The sequence below is a fragment of the Ursus americanus genome, chromosome X (genome assembly GCF_024610735.1).
Source record: "Ursus americanus isolate L20-20 chromosome X, mUrsAme1.1.p, whole genome shotgun sequence".
Classification (NCBI taxonomy): Eukaryota; Metazoa; Chordata; class Mammalia; order Carnivora; family Ursidae; genus Ursus; species Ursus americanus.
The window spans coordinates 68363333-68382850 of NC_142164.1; the positions used below are offsets into that span (position 1 = coordinate 68363333).

The 19518-nt window shown below is 40.8% G+C and overlaps 1 protein-coding gene across 1 annotated transcript in view; it reads right to left on the reverse strand.

Moving 5' to 3' along the window:
* Positions 1-10958: 10958 nt before the first annotated feature.
* The window catches only part of AR (androgen receptor), a 188568-nt gene continuing 180008 nt past the window's right edge, over positions 10959-19518 (reverse strand). Inside the window, exons 6-8 of the mRNA XM_045804422.2 lie at positions 19262-19392; positions 18248-18405; positions 10959-17581 (exon numbers count right to left, since the gene is read on the reverse strand). Coding sequence (XP_045660378.2) covers positions 17426-17581; positions 18248-18405; positions 19262-19392 — 445 coding nt within the window. The 3' untranslated portion in view covers positions 10959-17425. The remainder of the gene's footprint in view (positions 17582-18247; positions 18406-19261; positions 19393-19518) is intronic.

Below are 19518 nucleotides of genomic sequence, written 5' to 3' on the forward strand. Positions count from 1 at the left end.
TGATCCCATTTACAATAGCATCAAAAACAATAAAATCCTTAGCAATAAATTTAACCAAGGGGGTGAAAGATCTCTACATTAAAAACTACAAGACATTAGTGGAAGAAATTTAAGAAGACGAAAGTAAATGGAAAGTTTCTCATATTCATGGGTTGGAGGAATTAATGTTGTTAAAATGTCCATACTACCCAAAGCCGTCTATAGATTCAGTTCAATGCAATCCCTATCAAGATTTCAATAGCATTTATTTAACAGAAGTAGAAAAAACAATCCTAAAAGTTATATGAAATCACAAAAGACCAAAAACAACCAAAGCAATCCTGAGAAAGAACAATGCACACTTCTTGGTTTCAAACTATGCTATAAAGCTATAGTAATCAAAACAGTATTGTACTGACATAAAAACAGACACATAGACCAATGGAACAGAATTGAGAGTGCAGAAGTAAACCCATGCATATACAGTCAACTAATATTTGATAAAGGACCCAAGAATACTTAAAGTTGAGATAAGACATTCTTTTCAATAAATGGTGCTGGAATAATTGGATATTTGCATGTAAAAGAATGAAACTAGACCACTATCTTACACCACTCAAAAAATTAACTTGAAATGGATTAAAAATTTAGACATAAGCTGAGGGCTTCAGAGGGGAGGGGGGTGCAGGATTGGGATAGGCTGGTGATGGGTATTAAGGAGGGCATGTATTGCGTGGTGCACTGGGTGTTATATGCAAATAATGAATCATGGAACATTACATCAAAAACTAAGGATATACTGTATGGTGACTAACATAACATAATAAAAAATTATTATAAAAAAATAAACATAAGACTAAAAACCATAAAACTCCTAGAAGAAAGCATAAGGAAAAAGCTCCTTGACATTGGTTATGACAATGATATTTTAGATATGACACCTGAGACACAAGCAACAAAATAAAAAACAAAAAAAGCAAATGGGACTACATCAAACTAAAAAGGTTTTGCACAACAAAAGAAATGAGGAACAAAATGAAAAGGCAACTTATGGAATGAAAAAAAAATATTTTCAAACCATATATTTGATAAGGGGTTAATATTCAAAACGTAAAGAGAACTCATACAACTCCATAGCACCAAATAAACAAAAAACAACACCCTCCCCCAAATAATCTGTTAAAAATGGGCAAATGACCCGAATAGACACTTTTTGCAAAGAAAATGTACAAATGTCCAACAGGTACATGAAAAGGTGCTGAATACCATTAATTATTAGTATTATAAAAATAAATGCAAGTCAAAACCACAATGAGATATCACCTCATCTTAACATCTGTTAGAATAGCCATCATCAAAGACAATAGAAAACAAATGCTGACAAGAATGCAGTGATAAGGGAACCCTTGTGTACTGTTGGTAGAATTGTAAATTGATACAGCCATTATGGAAAACAGTATGGGGGTTCTTCAAAAAATTCAAAATAGAACTAACATGTGATCTAGCAATTGCACTTCTGGAACTATATCTGAAAGAAACAAAAATGTTATGCTGAAGAGATATCTGCACCCCCATGTTCATAGCAGCATTATTTACAGTACGTAAGACATGGAGACAACCTAAGTGTCCACTAACAGATTAATGGATAAAATGATGTTGTATACTTACGTGTCTGTATTAGAATATTACCCAACCATAAGAAAGAAAGAGATCTTGCCATGTGTGGCAAATGGATGGACCTTGAGGACATTATGTAAAGTGAAATAAATCAGACCAAGAAAGACAAATACTGTATGACCTCACTTATATGTGGAAACTAAAAACATAACAAAACAGAACTCATTAAAAAAAGATCAGATTTTGGTTACCAGAGGTGGTGGGCAAGAGGTGGGAGAATAAGTTGGAGGTATTCAAAAGGTACAAAATTCCAATTATAAGATAAATAAGTACTGGGGATGTAATGTACAACATAATAATTCTAGTTAACACTGTGGTATGGCATATTTGAAAGTTGTTGAGAGTAGACATTTAGAGTTCTCATCACAAAGAAGAAAACATTTTTTTTCCTTTTTTTTGTGATCTGTATGAGATGATGGATGTTAACTAAATTTACTGTGGAAATCATTTTATGGTATTTTAAAGTTGAGTCATTATACTGTACATCATAAACTTATACAATGCTGTATGCTGATTATATCTCAATAAAACTTGGAAAAATAAAACAACTGGATAAAAATAAAGTTAATGAGCATCTTTATCTTCTTCTTCAACAACTTAAGGACTTTATTTTTTTAACTCTAATGACCCTTTATCAATATATAAGCTGTTGTCAAACTCTTTAATTCTTTTTTCTTATATTCCCACATGTTAGACATTATTTTTAAATCAGTATAGTCAATGTATTTTTAGATTTATTCACATGTTTATCGATATCTTTGCTAATTACTGCCTCATGCATCTCAGACATACCATCCAATGTCCTTTACCATCTATCTGAACTTTATCACTTAGGATTTCCTTCATTGAGGATCTGCTTAAAAATGTCTTTATTTTAACTTGAAAGATAGTTCTGCCAGGAGAAAATTCTCTCAGTACATCAAGGTTAATATTTAACTGTCTTCTACTGCCGTTATTTTTAGTATCAACAGGTGTAATTGGTTACCTTTGTAGATGATCTGCTTTGTTCCTGTTTTCCCCTCCTGCCCACTTTTATCATATATTTTTTTCTTTGGTGTTCTGAAAAATCATTACAATGTGTCTAGAGTGGATTTACTTGTCTAGCTTGGGACTTTCTAAGACCTAGGTTTCTAGGTCTAGAAACAAGTGTTTTTGAACAATGTTGAAAAGATTCTCAGCTACAGTGTTTTTTGAATAATGCTTCTTTCCTAGTGCTCTGGAAGTCTAGTTAGGTATATGTTAGATCTGTTCTAACTTCATATCTCTTAACCTCTCATATTTTACATTTTATAGTCTTTCTGTTCTACATTATGGATTATTTGTTTGCATATATCTCGTTTTCCTAATTCTCTCCAGTTATAATTAATTCTACTATCTATGTTTGAGTTCTAGAGATTCTATTTTATTCTTTTTCACATTTTGAAAAATTTGGTTTGGTTGTTCTGTATAGTCTCTTGTTCCTTGTTTATATTTCAAGAATTTTATAAATATCTTTAATCACTTTACATAAAGTTAACTTTATATTTTATGTGTGATGGTTCTACATTCTTTATTTTGTGAGCCTGGTTCTGATGTTTGTTGTTTCTGTGGGCTTTTCCTCAGGGTATCTTGTTTTGTGTGTGTGTGTGTGTGTGTGTGTGTGTGTGTGTGTATTTAACTTTTGACTGTGAGATGCTCATTTTCTTTGGACCATTATATATAGGAATTTTTGAGGCCTGGATGCATTCTTACATAGAGAATTTGCCTTTGCCATCACCTGTGGGAACTGCTGATCTGAGATCTCAGCTTTTAGTTTTTTAGAACTCATACGTATGTTGAATTAGGACTACAAAACTCTATGAAGACCATCTATGGCTATAAAGTCTCATGAGAGGTTTACTTTTCTTTTTCACCCAGTGCCAAGATCAAGTGAGGCAGGTTTTCTTGCTATCTCCTTCTGTAAGACAGATTAATTCTTTACTATTACATTGAGGGTATAGCCCTTTAGAGTACCAGCCTTATGTGGAAGTTTCCTGTAAGATTTCTCATCTTGGGCAAGTCCTAGTGTTTATCTCCTTATCTTAATTGTTTTCATTAGGTGGGTAGTGCAGGATAGCTAGTAAGACATATTGCTATAAATAGAAGTCTCCAGGTAATTTTAATTTATTTATTATTTTTTCAATATTTTATTCATTTATTTATTTGAGAGAGAGAGAGCACAGGGGAAGGGGCAGAGGGAGAGGAAGAGGCAGAGAATCTCAAGCAGACTTCCTGCTGAGTGCAGAGCCAGACATGGGGCTTCATCTCACAACCATGAGATCATGACCTGAGCCGTAAAAAATAGTCGAGCACTAATAGACTGAGCAACCCAGGTGTCCCTAAAATGGCAACGCTTTCTTCCTGTCACATATTTAACTGGGATATTAAGAACTCCTGCTCTGCTTTTCATATAGGTTTCCTGTGTGTCTCCAATGAGGTAGAGGATATCAAAGTGCTATAAAGTACAAAACACTACTTAAATGGCATTGGGTTGTTATTATAACTAACTGCAAGCCAAACTAGTGGCTTGGGCTTCAGGGAAGGAAATTCAAAGTTTAAAGGAGAGAGAGCTCATTTCTAGTTGAGAGAATCAGAGAAAACATTCTGGAGTTGGCTTCTGAGCTGAGCCTTAATTGGTAGAAAAGATTCACCTAGGCAGGAATGGAGGAGAGCATTTTATCTGAAGGGCACCACATGAAAAAAGGCTAATAGAATATATTGCTCTATTCTCAAATGGAGGCTTTAGGTCTCATCTCTTGACTATTAGTGCTTATGTAATGGCATTGCCTATATTTTGGTTCCTGATCTACATTAATCAAGTCCATACACCCCCACTTCAGAGACTCCCCAGGCAGCCACAGTTGCCCACATTCATTCTAGATAGGAGATATGTCTTTGGCTCATATCAAAATTGTCTAGGTACAGAATGACCCAAGAAGCATTAGTAGAAACATACTCCCACCAAGACCGACAGATGTGTGTGAATGGTCGGCAAGATGGCTTGCTGTAGGGTGGGGACTGTTGTGGGACAACAAACAATGCAATACTGGATATGTTGTCAAGGAGGCTGGTGAGTGGAAATGTGCAAATATAGAAAACTCTATCATTGGATACAGATCTTAAAATGTCAAAATAAGATTATAGGCATTAGAGTGAGCTAAAGCTGGGATTTCCGAGATTGACAAAACTCTGGTTTTAGCCAAGTTTCACAGAATCTAAGAAGGCATGTTAGAGCTGGAAGAAACTAGCCCAGTCCTTATCTCCCTTGCTGTATAGATGGGGAGAGAGAGGGAAAGGGAAAAGGGCCTGCTAGAGCTTACCTGTTGATTAGTGGCAAAAGCTGGTATTCTCATTCCTCACCCAATGATCTTTTCCCCTGCCTGCCTTTACAAATATGCTCATAGATTCTCTAAACACTCAGTAAATTGCTGTAGTCCAGGTACCTCTAAGTAGAGATAGGGAGGGAGACCAAGAGACTTGGCAAGTCGCTTGGGAGATGGTAGGCCTGGAGAAGACCATTTTTTCTCACAACAGGACTCATCTGAAGTTTTGAGAGGAGGCAGTTGTTCTGTAGAAATCATGGGCTGGTGTATACCAGACGTCACTGTCACTCCCAGAGTAGTTGCTTGTAAAGACAATCCCATTGTGATGTAGTACCTTCTTTATTCCTATGTATAATGCTGTGTGGTGATTTTGAGTTCCTTGAGCCTCTTTGCAAAGACCTAGAAAATAAACCAACCTTTCAAAAAAGAAAATATAGTGCAGAAATCAAAATCTTAGGCTTTGACAACAAACACACCTTAGCTTGAGTTCAGGCTTTATTACTTAGAAGTAACCTTGGATCTGAGCCAGAAATAATGTTGATTTAGAGCCTCAGGTTCTTCATCTATATAATGGGAGTAACTATGCTCAACTGATAGGGTTGATTTGAGGATTATGTAAGATACAGTATAAGAAGTTTATCTTTAGTATTTTTTGGTACATGGTAAGTGCTCAATACATTCTATTATTATTATTCCCTTGAGTCAATCTCTGTGTCACCCTCTATTATATTCTTATACAATGTGTTTTAGTATAGCTTCCATCTCCCAAAACTAATTATATTATATTTTTGTTAAAAAAATCCTTAATTACCTCAAGTGGTGCTCTATAATCTGTTGTGAGTTGTGGCAAAAAAGAAATTGTTGATAATACCTTAAACATTAAAGTTGGTGGGTAATTTTCTTAAAAATATACTCTAGGAGGTTCACATTTTTCTTTTCAATACTGTCAGTCTTACCTGTATTTGCTTTTGTAAGTGGGAGGGAAAGGCTAAGCAATAACTGTGTGTCCGCAATTGCATGGGACACTGGAAGCTCCCTTGAGAGTATGCCACACACGGCCATTATCTTTCACATGTGGCAGCGGAGAATGACTGGCTTACAGAAAAAGTTCCACTTCTAATCAGAACACACAGGCTTTTTATAGTGGGCTCTAGCCCAGACTCATCTCTAGCACTTACTCCCACTAGTTCTTTTTTCCCTTTTTTTAGATTTTACTTAAAATTTAGTTAACATATAGTGTATTATTAGTTTCAGAGGTAGAACTCATCGGTTACATATGACACCCAGTGCTCATTGTATCAAGTGCCTTCCTTAATGCCCACTACCTGAATCTCCCATTCCCCCACCCTTCCTCCCCTCTGTCAACTCTCAGTTTGCTTCCTATAGTTAAGAGTCTCCTATGGTTTGCCTCTCTCTGTTTTTGTCTTATTTTATTTTTCCTTGCTAGTTCCTATTTGCTTTGTCTCAAAGAGAAAGCCATACTCCTTCCTACCACTTAGATATTTATCTATGCTGTTCCCTCTGATTTGGTTGCCTGCTCAGCTACCTTTCCCTCCTGTGAAATTTCCTTTCATTGTTCAAGGTCTGAGTCTGGATATTTTATCTTCTCTAGAAAGGTGGAATGTTGTCTCTTCTTCTTCAGCATTTTTTTCTGAATTCCTGTTTTGATGAATCAGTGATGCCCCTGCTCATAGAGTACCAATTTGGCTGACTTCCCACAGCCTGCGTTACTCTTTAAAATACTGCTACCACTCTCTGGGATGCCCTCTCTGCTATCTAGGATCCCCATGCCAGTGAGTGTCACTTGAGGAAGACAATGGTAGGTACAGGTGGGATAGTAGACAACACATATTGTCACCATAGAGACACTTAAACACATTCTGAGAACTGCATCAGGTCCTGAAGTCTTTGATAGATTGGTCTAATGTGAGAAGCCTGAGACTGGAAATCAGGAGATTCAGTTCTTTCAGTTTATACGTAGGGTCCTTAATTATTCAGGAGTAGCCTTGCCAATTATTTACCACGTAGAGCCTCAGTTTCCTTATCTGCAAAATGGGTTTGATCCCTGACTTGCCTGCCTCCACAAGCTGTTGTAAGGTTCAGATGAGATCATATATTCTGGGAATTGAAATGCTGGCAAGGATTTCAATGGTTCCCCTTTAAACTTGGGGTAAAGGCACAAACTGCTTAGTGTGCCACATATGCCCTCATTGGCTTTGCTTGTGCCTCCTCTCTACTCTCACAGCCACACTCTTCTTCCAACTTTTCCCTCAGGCTAAACTATTTGTAGCTTCCCTAACTAGGCTGCTGTCTCTTGCCTGAGGAGGAATGCCTTTTTCTCTACGTTCAGCCCAATCTTCATTCAACATGGGTCACAGCCTAGACTGCTTTAAGAAGGCTTCAGACTAGACCTTCCCACTATGCTATGAGAGGCATTCTTCTTCCGTACCCCAACAGAACCTTGAACTTCCCTCACCATAGTACCCATTACATTATATTACAATTGTCTGTGTTTTTGTCTGTCTCTCCTACTAACACTGCAATCTCCATGAGGACAGAGACCATGTCTGTCTTGTTCCTGTGTGGGGTACATAATGGTTGCACTGATAGTTTGTGAATAAGTGAAATAACAAATGAATGAGGGAATAATTGGATATTGTGCCCTTGTGAAGAATCCTTGCAGTCTTTTGAGGTGGTGGGGCTCTTTCATGAGTTTCGTATCTACTCTTATCACTATGTATAAGCATCAAAAAGTCTTACTTCCTTTGGGGACAAGTGTCATTGCCCACGTGGCAGGTGATGTGCCTCTCACAGTTATCTGCTGCTCTGCTGGCCTATTTTCTGATCTGAGATTTGAAATACCCAATGGGGATTGGGAGGGGCGGGGCTATTTGCAGAGTCTGGCATACGTCAGCTTTCTTGGCACAGTCTACCTGGTTGGCAGTGAGTCCAAGTTCCCCAAATGGCCTTCTCCTTGCTTGAAGTAGCCTGGGGCAGTAGTTGAGGGAAGAAGGGAAGTGTGGTCTGAAGAAATAGTGGCAGGAGAATCTGAGAATTTGAATCATCTGCATCTTCCTGTTAACTAAGAAACCTGCATTTTCATACTTCAGTGTGTTTTTAAATGTTTCTCATTGCTTCTGCAGTTCCTTCTCCAACTTTCCCAATAATTCTCTCCTTCTCTCATCCCACCCCCTGCAGTGGCATGAAGAAAACTTATTGGAATGGATGGTAGGTGAAGTACACGCTGTGGTTGGAATAGAGATCCTTGAACTGTATACATGGGAAAAACAGATGAGAAGTGGAGGCTCTCTCACCAGGGTTCTGTGCTAGTGTGCAAAGGGATGGTAAAGATTTTCAGGTGCCCTGCCACCCTAGCATCCTGCCTGCAGGCATATGAAGGGACCATAAGCTCCATGTTCTAGGGCTAGTCCCTTGCCATAAGTCCTAATTCACAATAACATTCAATAATTTTTTTTTTGGCCTGGTTTCCTCTTGCGAAGAATGTTTGGGCTAGATGCTAAGACCCCCTCTTGCTCTAAAAGGCAGCAATTATTGATCAAAGGTTAGCCTAATCTTGTCTGAGGGATGTATGTGAGGAGGTTGGGGGTGGATGTGATAAAGTCCCAGACTTGCCTGGCCTAAGGCATTTAATAGGCTATAAACTCACTGAAAGCATGGACTGTGGCTTACTTAAGTCCGAAGTATCTCTGCTATTTATGGGATCATCCAAATGGTGAACGGATTATTTCACTTTTGAGCTCTTTCCCCATCAATCAAGAGGTTGGCAGCATCGATAACAAAGGACTCAACTGTTGTTTTGATCCTGTGCTCTCCAGGTATTCACTAAGTTTTTGTTGAGTACAAATATGGGAATTTTAGTTCCAAAACTATGTGTTCTAAGTTTGCAATAAGCATGTTTTCTGTATTGGAAAGGGCTTCCCATTTCATCTAGTCTTATTCCACATCTTCAGATTCACTCGTTTTATTTATTATTTTTTAAAAGATTTTTTTTATTTATTTGAGAGAACGCATGAGAGAGATTGAGAAAATGAGTGGGGGAAGGGGCAGATGGAGAAGCAGACTCCCTGCAGAGCAGGGAGTCCAACATGGGACTCAATCCCAGGGTCCTGGGATCATGACCTGAGTCGAAGGCAGACACTTAACCGACTGAGCCACCCAGGCGCCCCAGATACACTAAAAATGAGACAACTAAGATCTAAAAAAGGGCAGAGAGTTGCCCAGTACCATATAGCAAGTGAATCAGTAGGTCTGAATCCTAGCTATACAGTAGCTGTATGACTATGAGCAAGTCACATAGGACTTGCTCATATGTGAGCAAGACTCCGGCCTCCAGGCTCTATTTATTTATTTATTTATTTATTTATTTATTTATTTATTTATTTATTTAAAAATTTTATTTATTTATTTGACAGAGAGAGAGACAGCCAGTGAGAGAGGGAACACAAGCAGGGGGAGTGGGAGAGGAAGAAGCAGGCTCCCAGCGGAGGAGCCCGATGTGGGGCTCCATCCCAGAACACTGGGATCACTCATGCCCTGAGCCAAAGGCAGATGCTTAACGACTGAGCCACCCAGGTGCCCCTCCAGGCTCTTTTTAATCCACCAAATGTCCTTGTCTCCCTGATCTCTGTGTTTTGCTACACCTTGGAAAATTTATGGTGGGTGCTAACTACCTTGTTACTTTAGTCAGGGACTGAGTGGTAAATAATACCAAGTTGGGTGGCTGTTAGACCACTCTTTGTAGGTATAAGAGAAGAGAACTAAGCCATGGTGGTTAGAGGGGTCTTCTGGAGGCAGGTTCTGCTACACATAACCCCCAAACATACATATTCTTTATTACTTAGACACACACATCCCCAAAATCTCTTGTTTTCTTCTTCTGTCCATCAAGCACTGCATTCAGGAAAAATCTGAGAAATCCATCCACTCTGAGGGGGTCAATGACAAATACATTTCAACTTGGGATCCTTCTCAGAGATTCTCACATTTTAACAGGGAACAAAGCAAGAGCAATTGTCTCACTGATTGGGTCACATACATTCTTATTTAATTTCTAGCCTGGCCCAGTAGAGAGACATTGTGACACTGAGTGAGGACACTGAGGCACAGAGAGCTTTCATATTATTCCTTAATGCATCTGTCACACCTCATTGATGGTCTGTATCTTAAGCTCAAAAAATTCAACTTGGGATCTCATTTTGGTATCCAAACTGGGAAGATGCAGGAGGCCACTGTGCCTAAACCTTTAAAAACCTCAAAGAAAGCTGGTTCAGATTTTACTTGGGTGGTCAAGGACGATGTGGCCCTTGAAAAACAGTGAGAATGTGAACATGCCCATTCCTTATCTGAAGCTTGGCAAGAACTGGGCAGTGAAGCTCCCAATCATTTTATGTTCCCATAAGGATGAAGAGGAGGGTGAACAGCTGGGTTTTGTGTGCCTTTCCCCTGTTTGACAAGCTCAGGGTTTTTGATGAGAGGTTGTAATGGGTCATCAGGGTTCATCTGTGCTTTCTTAGCCTAGACTCTTTGATATTTTGGTGGTCCCAGTTCAACCTATGCTAGGGCCAACACAGGGCAAATTTATAACCCCTGTGCAAAGAATTTTTTTAACATATGTGAAAATCAGCATAGCATAAAAGGCCACTGGGCATGATGCCAACTCTTGACTTCAATAAAGACAGCCAATAAAAAAGAGCTAATTAAAAAACTCTGATGACATTCCCCTGAAATTTTAGATGGTTTTACATTTTAACAAATTAACAATGGTGATAAGAGGACATTTAGCAGCTTTTCTCGAGTCTCTTTGTTAACAATAACTTGAGCCTGCAGCCACAACAGGGGCCGCGGCCAAGTTTTAACTGGCAGACCAGCAAGCCAGTATTTTACACAATGGATGACATTTCTGAAAGCAGAGACAGAGACAAACCCAGAGTCACACATGTATTCCAACAAACAAGTTTTTGCCATTTTTAATTGTATTTAGAGCAACAAAAGATTCCAAGATTACAAAAAAAGAACAGAGCACTAGCGTTTGGGGCTGGTCCTGCTACCCAGTGGAGGCCAAGTGCCGCTGTAAGAACTGAAGCCCCGTCAAAAGAACTTTCAAGCAAAATTAATGATTTTTTTAAAAAAATCTTTTATGATGCTTTCTTTTTTTTCTTAATTTTTCCCTCAACATTGAAAATTAATTCTTACATCTGGTTACATTGTCTGCTCCCTCTTGCTGCCAAATTAATCTCAAGGACAGCACAAGAATGTCACATCTGAGGCACTCCCTAATCAATGTTCCAGTCTAGGAGAAAGCAGGAAAGTGTCACTGAATGGTGAGGGGACTCTTTTTTTAGCTTGGGTTATCCCAATGGTGGCTACTCTCAGCACCTGAGTGGCTTATGGGATAGGACAATCCCCCAGGCACTTCACTGCGGACAGTTAGCACCAAGGGCTCAAACTGGGAAAGACTGCAGGCCTGGCCTGCCTGCAGTGCAGGGAACAGAGTCCCCAAATGTAAAGCAGCAGCCAGGGAGGGCACGACAAGAGAAGCAGCAACATTTTAGGAATTTCTTTTCTTAGGGGTACATGTGTCTTTCAGGTTTTGGTGGCCAGTGGAATCTGCAGCCATACGACAGACAGCCTTATAGAATTAGTGCATGTGGGGATTGTTTTAGGCTACAAGGGCTACTCAGTCCATAGCTTCTCATTTAATTCCATAAAAGGCTAAGAGACAGGTGAAGTAAGGAAAGGGATCATCCCCCCTGCTATACTGAATTGGGGTTGATAAGCAATCAATGCATATTACCTACTTTCTGGCTAAATCAAATGGGGATAAATCAAAACTGTGTCAAAGGCTGTGTTTCCCTTTAAAAACCTACCTACTAAATTTAAATATTTATCACTAATTTCTGGGGGCAGAAATATTCCAAATGGTTTGTTCCCTCAGCCTAAGAATCTAAAGAGGGGAAGTGACGAATGTGGAATTTTCTGCTTTCACCTAGAAATGGTTTAAGGTTGGGAGGCTCTGGGCAGCAGACCCCAGTGTCAATTTCTTAATTGAAGGAAAACATCCCTACCCAAGGGCAGAGATGGACCTGCATCTACAGAGATATAACTTCTAGTACACTGACAATTTTTTGACAGATAAAAACACATTTTCATTGTCAAAATCTTTACAGAACATATCCAAAACCAAAATTAGAGTACACAGACACCCAGTAGCAAGAGCACCTCAATTGTAGGTGAGTGGATTGTGTAAAAGATGGAGCACTTGCTCCAGGTTCCCAAGTGCAGGAAACTGCCCTTTTCTCACAAGGATGGTGAAGAACAAAGAATGTTTCTCCTTCTTCCAACGCTCAGGTCCCATTAGGGGTCCATCGGTTAAACATTTGGATGGGCCTGTGGCCCCAAGTCTGGAACTTCCCTACGGGAAATCCCAGTTGATTCCAATGAGTCTTCACCATCCTTTAAACATTCATCTGTCTTGGGCTAGTAAAGTGCAATACATCATGTACCCCATTCTTTTCCCCCTCTGCTCTTTTGTTAGGCCTGTGGGTAAGGCCCCAATAGAGGCAGAGATCTTTTAGTTATCTGATCAACCCAGGTATCTTTTCCATTCTGAGAGAGCTTCCAAAATGTAACTGTAGCCTCTCTCACAAGTACATGGTATCAGTTATGACCCGGAACCAAATATAAAGGTGCAGAGAAAGATAAAGCTATCAGAACACATTATATCTATACATATATAATTCAATTTTGAAACATGGATACAAATACTCATTTACAGTATATTTCAACCTTCTGCCTTAAACCCAAAAGATCTTTTTGTGCCATCCAAAGTGGGCAGAAATGAGGATTTCTGCCTGCTGTCCCTTTAGTGCAAAATCTAGTCCTTTAAATGCTCCCCTTCTCATCAAGGGCTTCACATCTTCAGATACACTAACATGGGCACTAGCAAACACAGTGGCCAAGACAGCTCCATTTCCAACCATGCAATAATGGAGCTTTAAGAATTTGTTCAGCAACTACTAGAGAAAAGGAAAGCTAGTTCTGCTTATAAAATCACTTAGTGAAGGACCTATAAACCCAGTTTTTTCAAAATTATCTTCCACTTTTCTAAGCATGTATATTGTTGGGGGGAAAACCCACAAAACTCTTGTAAGTCAGTCAACAACAAAGTCCTTTAGTCTGTCTTTGGATAGTTTACCAAAGAGGCACTAATGCTTGTTCCCTCCCTGCTCTTAAATTTTGGTATCTTAGCAGATACAGTGTAATCTTTGGTTACATAATATGATGCTTTCATCTCTTTGTCTTTTTTTTTTAAACTGCTTTCAAAGATTTTCAAAGAGATTAGTGGTGAGAAACAGAGCTGCCTATAAAAGGCAGCAGGGGTAGAAACTTCCTTTTACAAGAAAATGCACATGCTAAATGGCTTATTTTGACTTTAAGTTTGGGATTTGATCTTGTGCTTTAAGCATTCCTGGTTCCCATGACCCCTTACAGGGGGTTGAGCACAAGGGCCACTCTTTTGGCCCAGTGCCCTCTCACCTGGGCAACTGGCACAAGATAATTAGTAGTCAGCCTCTTGTTTCCCCAGAGCCATGCAGGGATAGTGACAGGGCTGTCTGGAGAGAGTCTCATGAAGTGCAACCCTGGCACAGGGATGGAAAGGGGTAGAGGGGAGAGGGCTTTTGAGCCCTGCAGAATATCAAAAGAGAAAAGAGAGCAAGGCCATATCTGTGCTGTGGCTAATGAAACAAACACTTAGAAGCTACCTGAAGCTCAAAGTTAGGTCATTCATGTAGTGTCACTATCATGTGGATGATGAAACTACTTTCTCTTAAAGTGCAAATAGAATACTTCTTGCTATACAGGCCTATATGTATTTAGAAGTAGAGTATGGACAGAGAGGGACTCTAGCATCAACATGTTATTTCTCAACCTGGAATCACCTCAGCAACTATCCAAAGGACAGAGCAAAGCTTTTTTCCTTTTTTTTTAGTGCCAGTGAACATACATAAAAATATGTGTATCACTGATTTTCTTTTTCAAAGATATATGCCAGAATCCTTGAAAAAATTCCACTCTCATTAGAAAAATAATGAACTCTCCAAGAACAATGATACTGTCTGTGGCACAGAAAAGCTTTGGAACAAAGAACCCAACCCCTGTTTCAGCTCAGAGGCCAGGCCTGGGAGAGTTGCCCAATGAACAAGAGCTGAAACTGCCACAGGACTCTCTCCTTTGACCACAGAGTTTGTGACTCTGGTGGCTTACTGCTGTCTAGCACAGATGGGGCCTTCTCCCTGGTGCTCCTTCTTTTTCTTTTCCTCGCTCCATCCCCATCGAGCACTGCAAACCTCTTTAGAGATAGTTACCATGACTTGTCTGGTGAGTGATCCTCATCTTTCAGCTCACCACGTGAGTGGATCTAGGTGGCCGATCCTTCATGGGTGAGTACATTGTACCAACCACATCAACTGTTTGTACAGCAGAGTGCATGCAAAATGAGACTTCTGTCAATTACACTGGCGAGAACATCAATGGTGAAAAGAGAAAAAAAATCCCCCATTTATCTGTGGGAAAACAAAGCCAAGCTAAAATCTCCTTCACTCACTGAAACCCCAGTGCAAAAACACTAGGCCTAAAGCCTTGTTTAGGCTTTTTTCCCCCTAGTCTTGCCATTCAGAAATTCAGAGTAGTTTAGTTGTTGCTGTTTTTAATTACACTGCTGTTTCACTGATTTTTGGCTTTCACAAATGCAAAACATATATATTCATAAAGACAAGAGTCACAACTGGGAAATCCATAAAGGTGAAAAATTTGGTAGTCAGAGAAAAAAAGGAGAGCATCTAGTATTTACAAGGAGAGATATTAGAATGATATAATCAAATCCGTGTACCATAAAAGATGAAAATAATTTTAAAACAGATGTAAAGGAACTATTAAACTATAACCTAATGTAACTGAAAAGAGTGATGGAATTTATTTTTTTTCTGTTTAAAACAGCCAGGAGTAATCTCGTGAGCTTATATAAGCCAAATGATGTCCTAAAAAAGAAAACCAGAATTTGTCTATCCTACCCCAGAAAGAGAACCTGTCAGTTTTAGTTTTGTCCAGCAGTCTTGGATTGGTATATCACCCATCTAAGGTTCCCCTGTCCCTTGTTATTTAAAGAAGCTGTTTTGCAAGTTCATTTGGCTATTAATATCAACACAGAAATCAGGGGAGGAAACCCATGTAGATAATAGCATGTCACTCAGAAACTATCTTCTCAATAAGTAGAGTGAACCAACTGAAATGGGCAGCTTGGGCCCCTAATTTCTTGAACTTAGCAGATGAATGTAAGAGCTAAGTGAGGAGACAGTTGCCAAGATGAAAAAGTAGGCGGACATTCCCCCTGAACTCAGGATTGGGGGACAAAGTCAGCAAAAGAGAGGTGTGCCAAAGGACCATATGAAACCAGTGTCCTAGGAGCACACCCTGAGTTCATGGATGGCAGCCCATTGGAGCCACGCAAACCAGACCTTTCCAAAAGAGGTCATGGTTCTGTAGTATAAATGGTTCAGCCTCCCTCTGGCTGAGAGGCAGCAACAAAGGTGGGGGGGTCTGAGTGAGTATGGTCGATGTCAGAGCCCAGAATCAGCAGCAGAGGAGGACGATGAGTAAACTGACCAGATGGTGCCCATCTGGCTTTAGATTTTGCCTTTGAAGACTTTAATTTAGTAGTCAGTCTCCTCTTAGTTTCTTCTTTCTTCTTCCCATGACTTCTGCAGGTGGATATGCTGGGTGGCAAGGACAGCATTTACAGGGTTTCTGGTTCTAGTGCCTTCATTCTTCTTACCCTGGTAATTGAGTTTTCTCTTTAACCCTGACCTGCATAGCCCCTTGAGCTGCTCTAAAGGAAGAAGTAGGTATTTCTCTACTTGGTGGGAAGGTATCATCTCTAGGGGACAAGGGCAAGATGCCCAGCTTGTCCAGTCCCATTGATGCCTTCTTTCCAGTTTGTCTAAGGGCTTCAGAGACCTGATAGTTGATGAAAGACATTTGGTAAGAAGTCTTTGAGCCTACTGGCATCTAGAGATAGATGTCAAGACTGCTGGCTTGTTAGCCTTCTTGGTGGTAGCAGCTCTTAGCAGAGAGTCTTTGAACATGCCCAAATGAAGGGACAAACATCCCTACCATGGCTGTAATACAGTCTGGTTAAGTCCAGGCTCACAAAACACTGAAGGGAGAGTAACAGGGAGCTTGCAGCTTCATGGAGTCAGGTAGAAAATATTCAGGTCTTTTAAAGGTAAGGGCAAAGAGTGATCAAATCTTCAGTGTCCTAAGCAGGAAAAGAACCAACCCATCGATTCTTTTTCCTCCGACTCCAGCCCCAACCTCTTCCCTGACCCACAAGCAGGAAAGCAGACCTGGCTCAGGATAGGGGCTTCCAAAGGGTCAGATTGCTCCTTTCTTTCTCACTGGTCTGACTCTTCAGTGGAAGTGGCCAAGTTTTGGCTAGAGAGAACATTCAGTTCAAAGCTCTTAGAAAAGCTTATTGAAAGTCAATTTGAGGGTGGAGGCAGAGGGTGAGAGAGAAAAAGGATTGGTTGGAGGGGAGGCGTTCACATGCAGACACGTTTTCAAACAAGAAGCACATTTTCAGTACAATGAATTGCACTGCAGTTAAGCAGTCTAGCAGTCAGGGGCCAAGGCTGTGGGCAGGTACTGGTGATCCATCTGTCCTCTTTGTGCTCTCTTAAATCTGTCTCCCCCATCCTAACTCATCTCTGGGGTCATCCTGCCCTCTAATGGCAATAGCCATTGGCAGAAAATAAAGTCTCCCAGGGAGCTTAAGCTTGGAAAAAAAAAAAGCAGTTGACTCCCCATGGGCTTAAAATTTTCACCTTATTCTAGTCACTGTTGGCCTCTTTGGGGGAATTCTGTTTGTTTTTATATTTTTTAAGAGGAAAAAACCCTACAGGATTTTTGAGTTTAGGGGGGTTCTTTGTTTTTGTTTTTGTTTTCCCAGATACTCAGCTCTCTAAACTTCCCATGGCATTAGGTGAGTAAACGTTTGTGTGGCTGGCACACAGTGCAGTGCTATAAACAAGCACAACTTGACACTGGGCCACATAAGGATCATCACAGATTTAAAGAAATACAACACCATTCAAAACACAGATAAGAGCCATGGCAGGGAGCAGAGTCTGAAAGTGCCATGGGAGGGTCAGATAGGAAGGGAAAAAAGAGAAAGGAGGAAAAGAGGGCGGAAAGTGCAGCAAATAGAGCTCAGGAACATCTTCATGACAGACTGTACATCAAAAGAGGAAATTCCCCAAGGCACTGCAGAGAAGTAGTGCAGAGTTATAACAGGCAGAAGATATCTGAAAAGGGGAGTGGTGTGGGGTGAGAAAATGGGGGCTTCCAAAGCTTCACTGTGTGTGGAAATAGATGGGCTTGACTTTCCCAGAAAGAATCTTGGGCACTTGCACAGAGATGATTTCTGCCATCATTTCTGGAAAGTCCACGCTCACCATGTGGGACTTGATTAGCAGGTCAAAAGTGAACTGATGCAGCTCTCGTGCAATCTGTAAGGGGAGCAATAAGAGGGAGAAAACAGGCTTGACAAGGAGTTGGCTTCTGTCAGGCTCTTCCCCCCATCTTTGATTTTTTCCTCCTTCCCTGCCCTTGGTCCTCCCTGTGGCTGTGTGTGTGTGTGTTCGCACACATGTACACTAAATAGTCTCCAGGAAGTTACCGAGGGCTACTAAGAGATCTCTTACACCACTGCAAGCTCTCTGATGCAGGACCACGTGTTCCTCTTCCCCAGCACATGCACGTGGATGCACACATGTGCACGTGCACACACACACACACATTCTCTTCCTCCCTTTCTCTCTCTCTCTCTCACACACACACATGCACACGTGCGCAAACACACAGACATGATTCAAGGGAGGGGGGAAAAACATTCAGGCCTGTTTTGTCTGCCTGGAGAACTTATCTACTCTAAGCCCTTTCCTTGAGTCCCAACTGCTCTGTTCTCAACTCCTCCACCTCTTTCACAACATCCAGGGGCAATGTGACCTGTGTTCCTTTCTTCTCCATTCCATTTTCTTCCTGGACCACACTCAAAGCCAGAGGAGAATGGAAGCACCTCCCAACAGATGGTGCCAGATCCTAGAGGAGCATGTTATCACTTAGCCCTAGCAAGTTGCTTCTCCCTGACGAAGCACCCTCTATCATTTGCTTACAGGTTGCACAGAGTCCAGGAGCTTGGTGAGCTGGTAGAAGCGCCTTGAGCAGGATGTGGGATTTTTTCTCTTGCAAGCAATGATACGATCAAGTTCCTTGATGTAGTTCATTCGAAGTTCATCAAAGAATTTTTGATTTTTCAGCCCATCCACTGGAACTGATGTGGGATGAAGACAGAATGGGGAGGAGAACCATGCCCACAAAGGAGCATTAGACAAAGCACCAAGTTATCTGACCACAAACTTGACCCCCACCCCCACAGGGAGGGAATCATCTACTTGGTTTCCTGTCAGATGAAGTCTGTTTGCTTGGGTCCTTCAGTCTGCCAGGAAGTTCTAGACAAAAGGTTAGCTGGACCCAATCTGAAGGGCATCGAGTAAATAAAATTTACGGAGCCTTTCCTTTTTCTAGTCTTCTCATCTACACATTTCTCAGGACCTGTGGTTTTATGTTGTCACAGTCCAGCTCTGATTAAGACAATTAAAATATATAGCTTCAAATATCAAATCTGGCCTCCCTTTTCCCTCACAGAGGCTAAGACAGCAGTCTACTTAGAAGAGACAGTAAAGAAAGATTACTTGGCTGCCGAATAAACCCTATCGGAGTTGCTTATGCAGACCTCCTACTATTGGCAGAAGAGGAAATTCCTTCCAGGAGGCAATGCCTTCTGCTCTGCAATAAATATAAGGTGGTCTTTTACTGTTTCTGTGGTAGAAGCTATGAAAAAATTCAGAGACCTGCTACAGCCAGCCCCAAAAGCCTTGTTCCAAACAGAGACTGGAGGTAGCTGGGGATCTAACAAAAGTTGAGTTATAGCAAAGAAAACAGTCTGTAGCCATGAAATTCATACCTGGTAGAAAAAAGGATGGTAAGGGAGAGTGGAGGAGGGAAGGTGAATGAAGAAGGGAAGTGCCTAGGAGCTGGCTTCTGCCTGATAAATCTTTAATTGAAAAAGTAGCTCCCCTCTGAACCCCTGTAACCCCAGGGGCATTTTTGTCTCTCCAGGCACTTACTAATGCTGAATAGCAGCAGTGCCTTCATGCACAGAAATTCCTGGGGGGTGATCTGGAGCCATCCAAATTCTTGAGAGAGGTGCCTCATTCGGACACACTGGCTGTACATCCGGGACTTGTGCATGCGGTACCTGCAGAGTAGATAGACGGAGAAAGGAAAGAAGTAAGGGAAGGCTTAACAATAAGCTCAGAGAGAATGTCTTCGATTGCCGCCCCCACCACCACCCAGGATCTCCAAGAAGAGCTCCTTGTTTCTC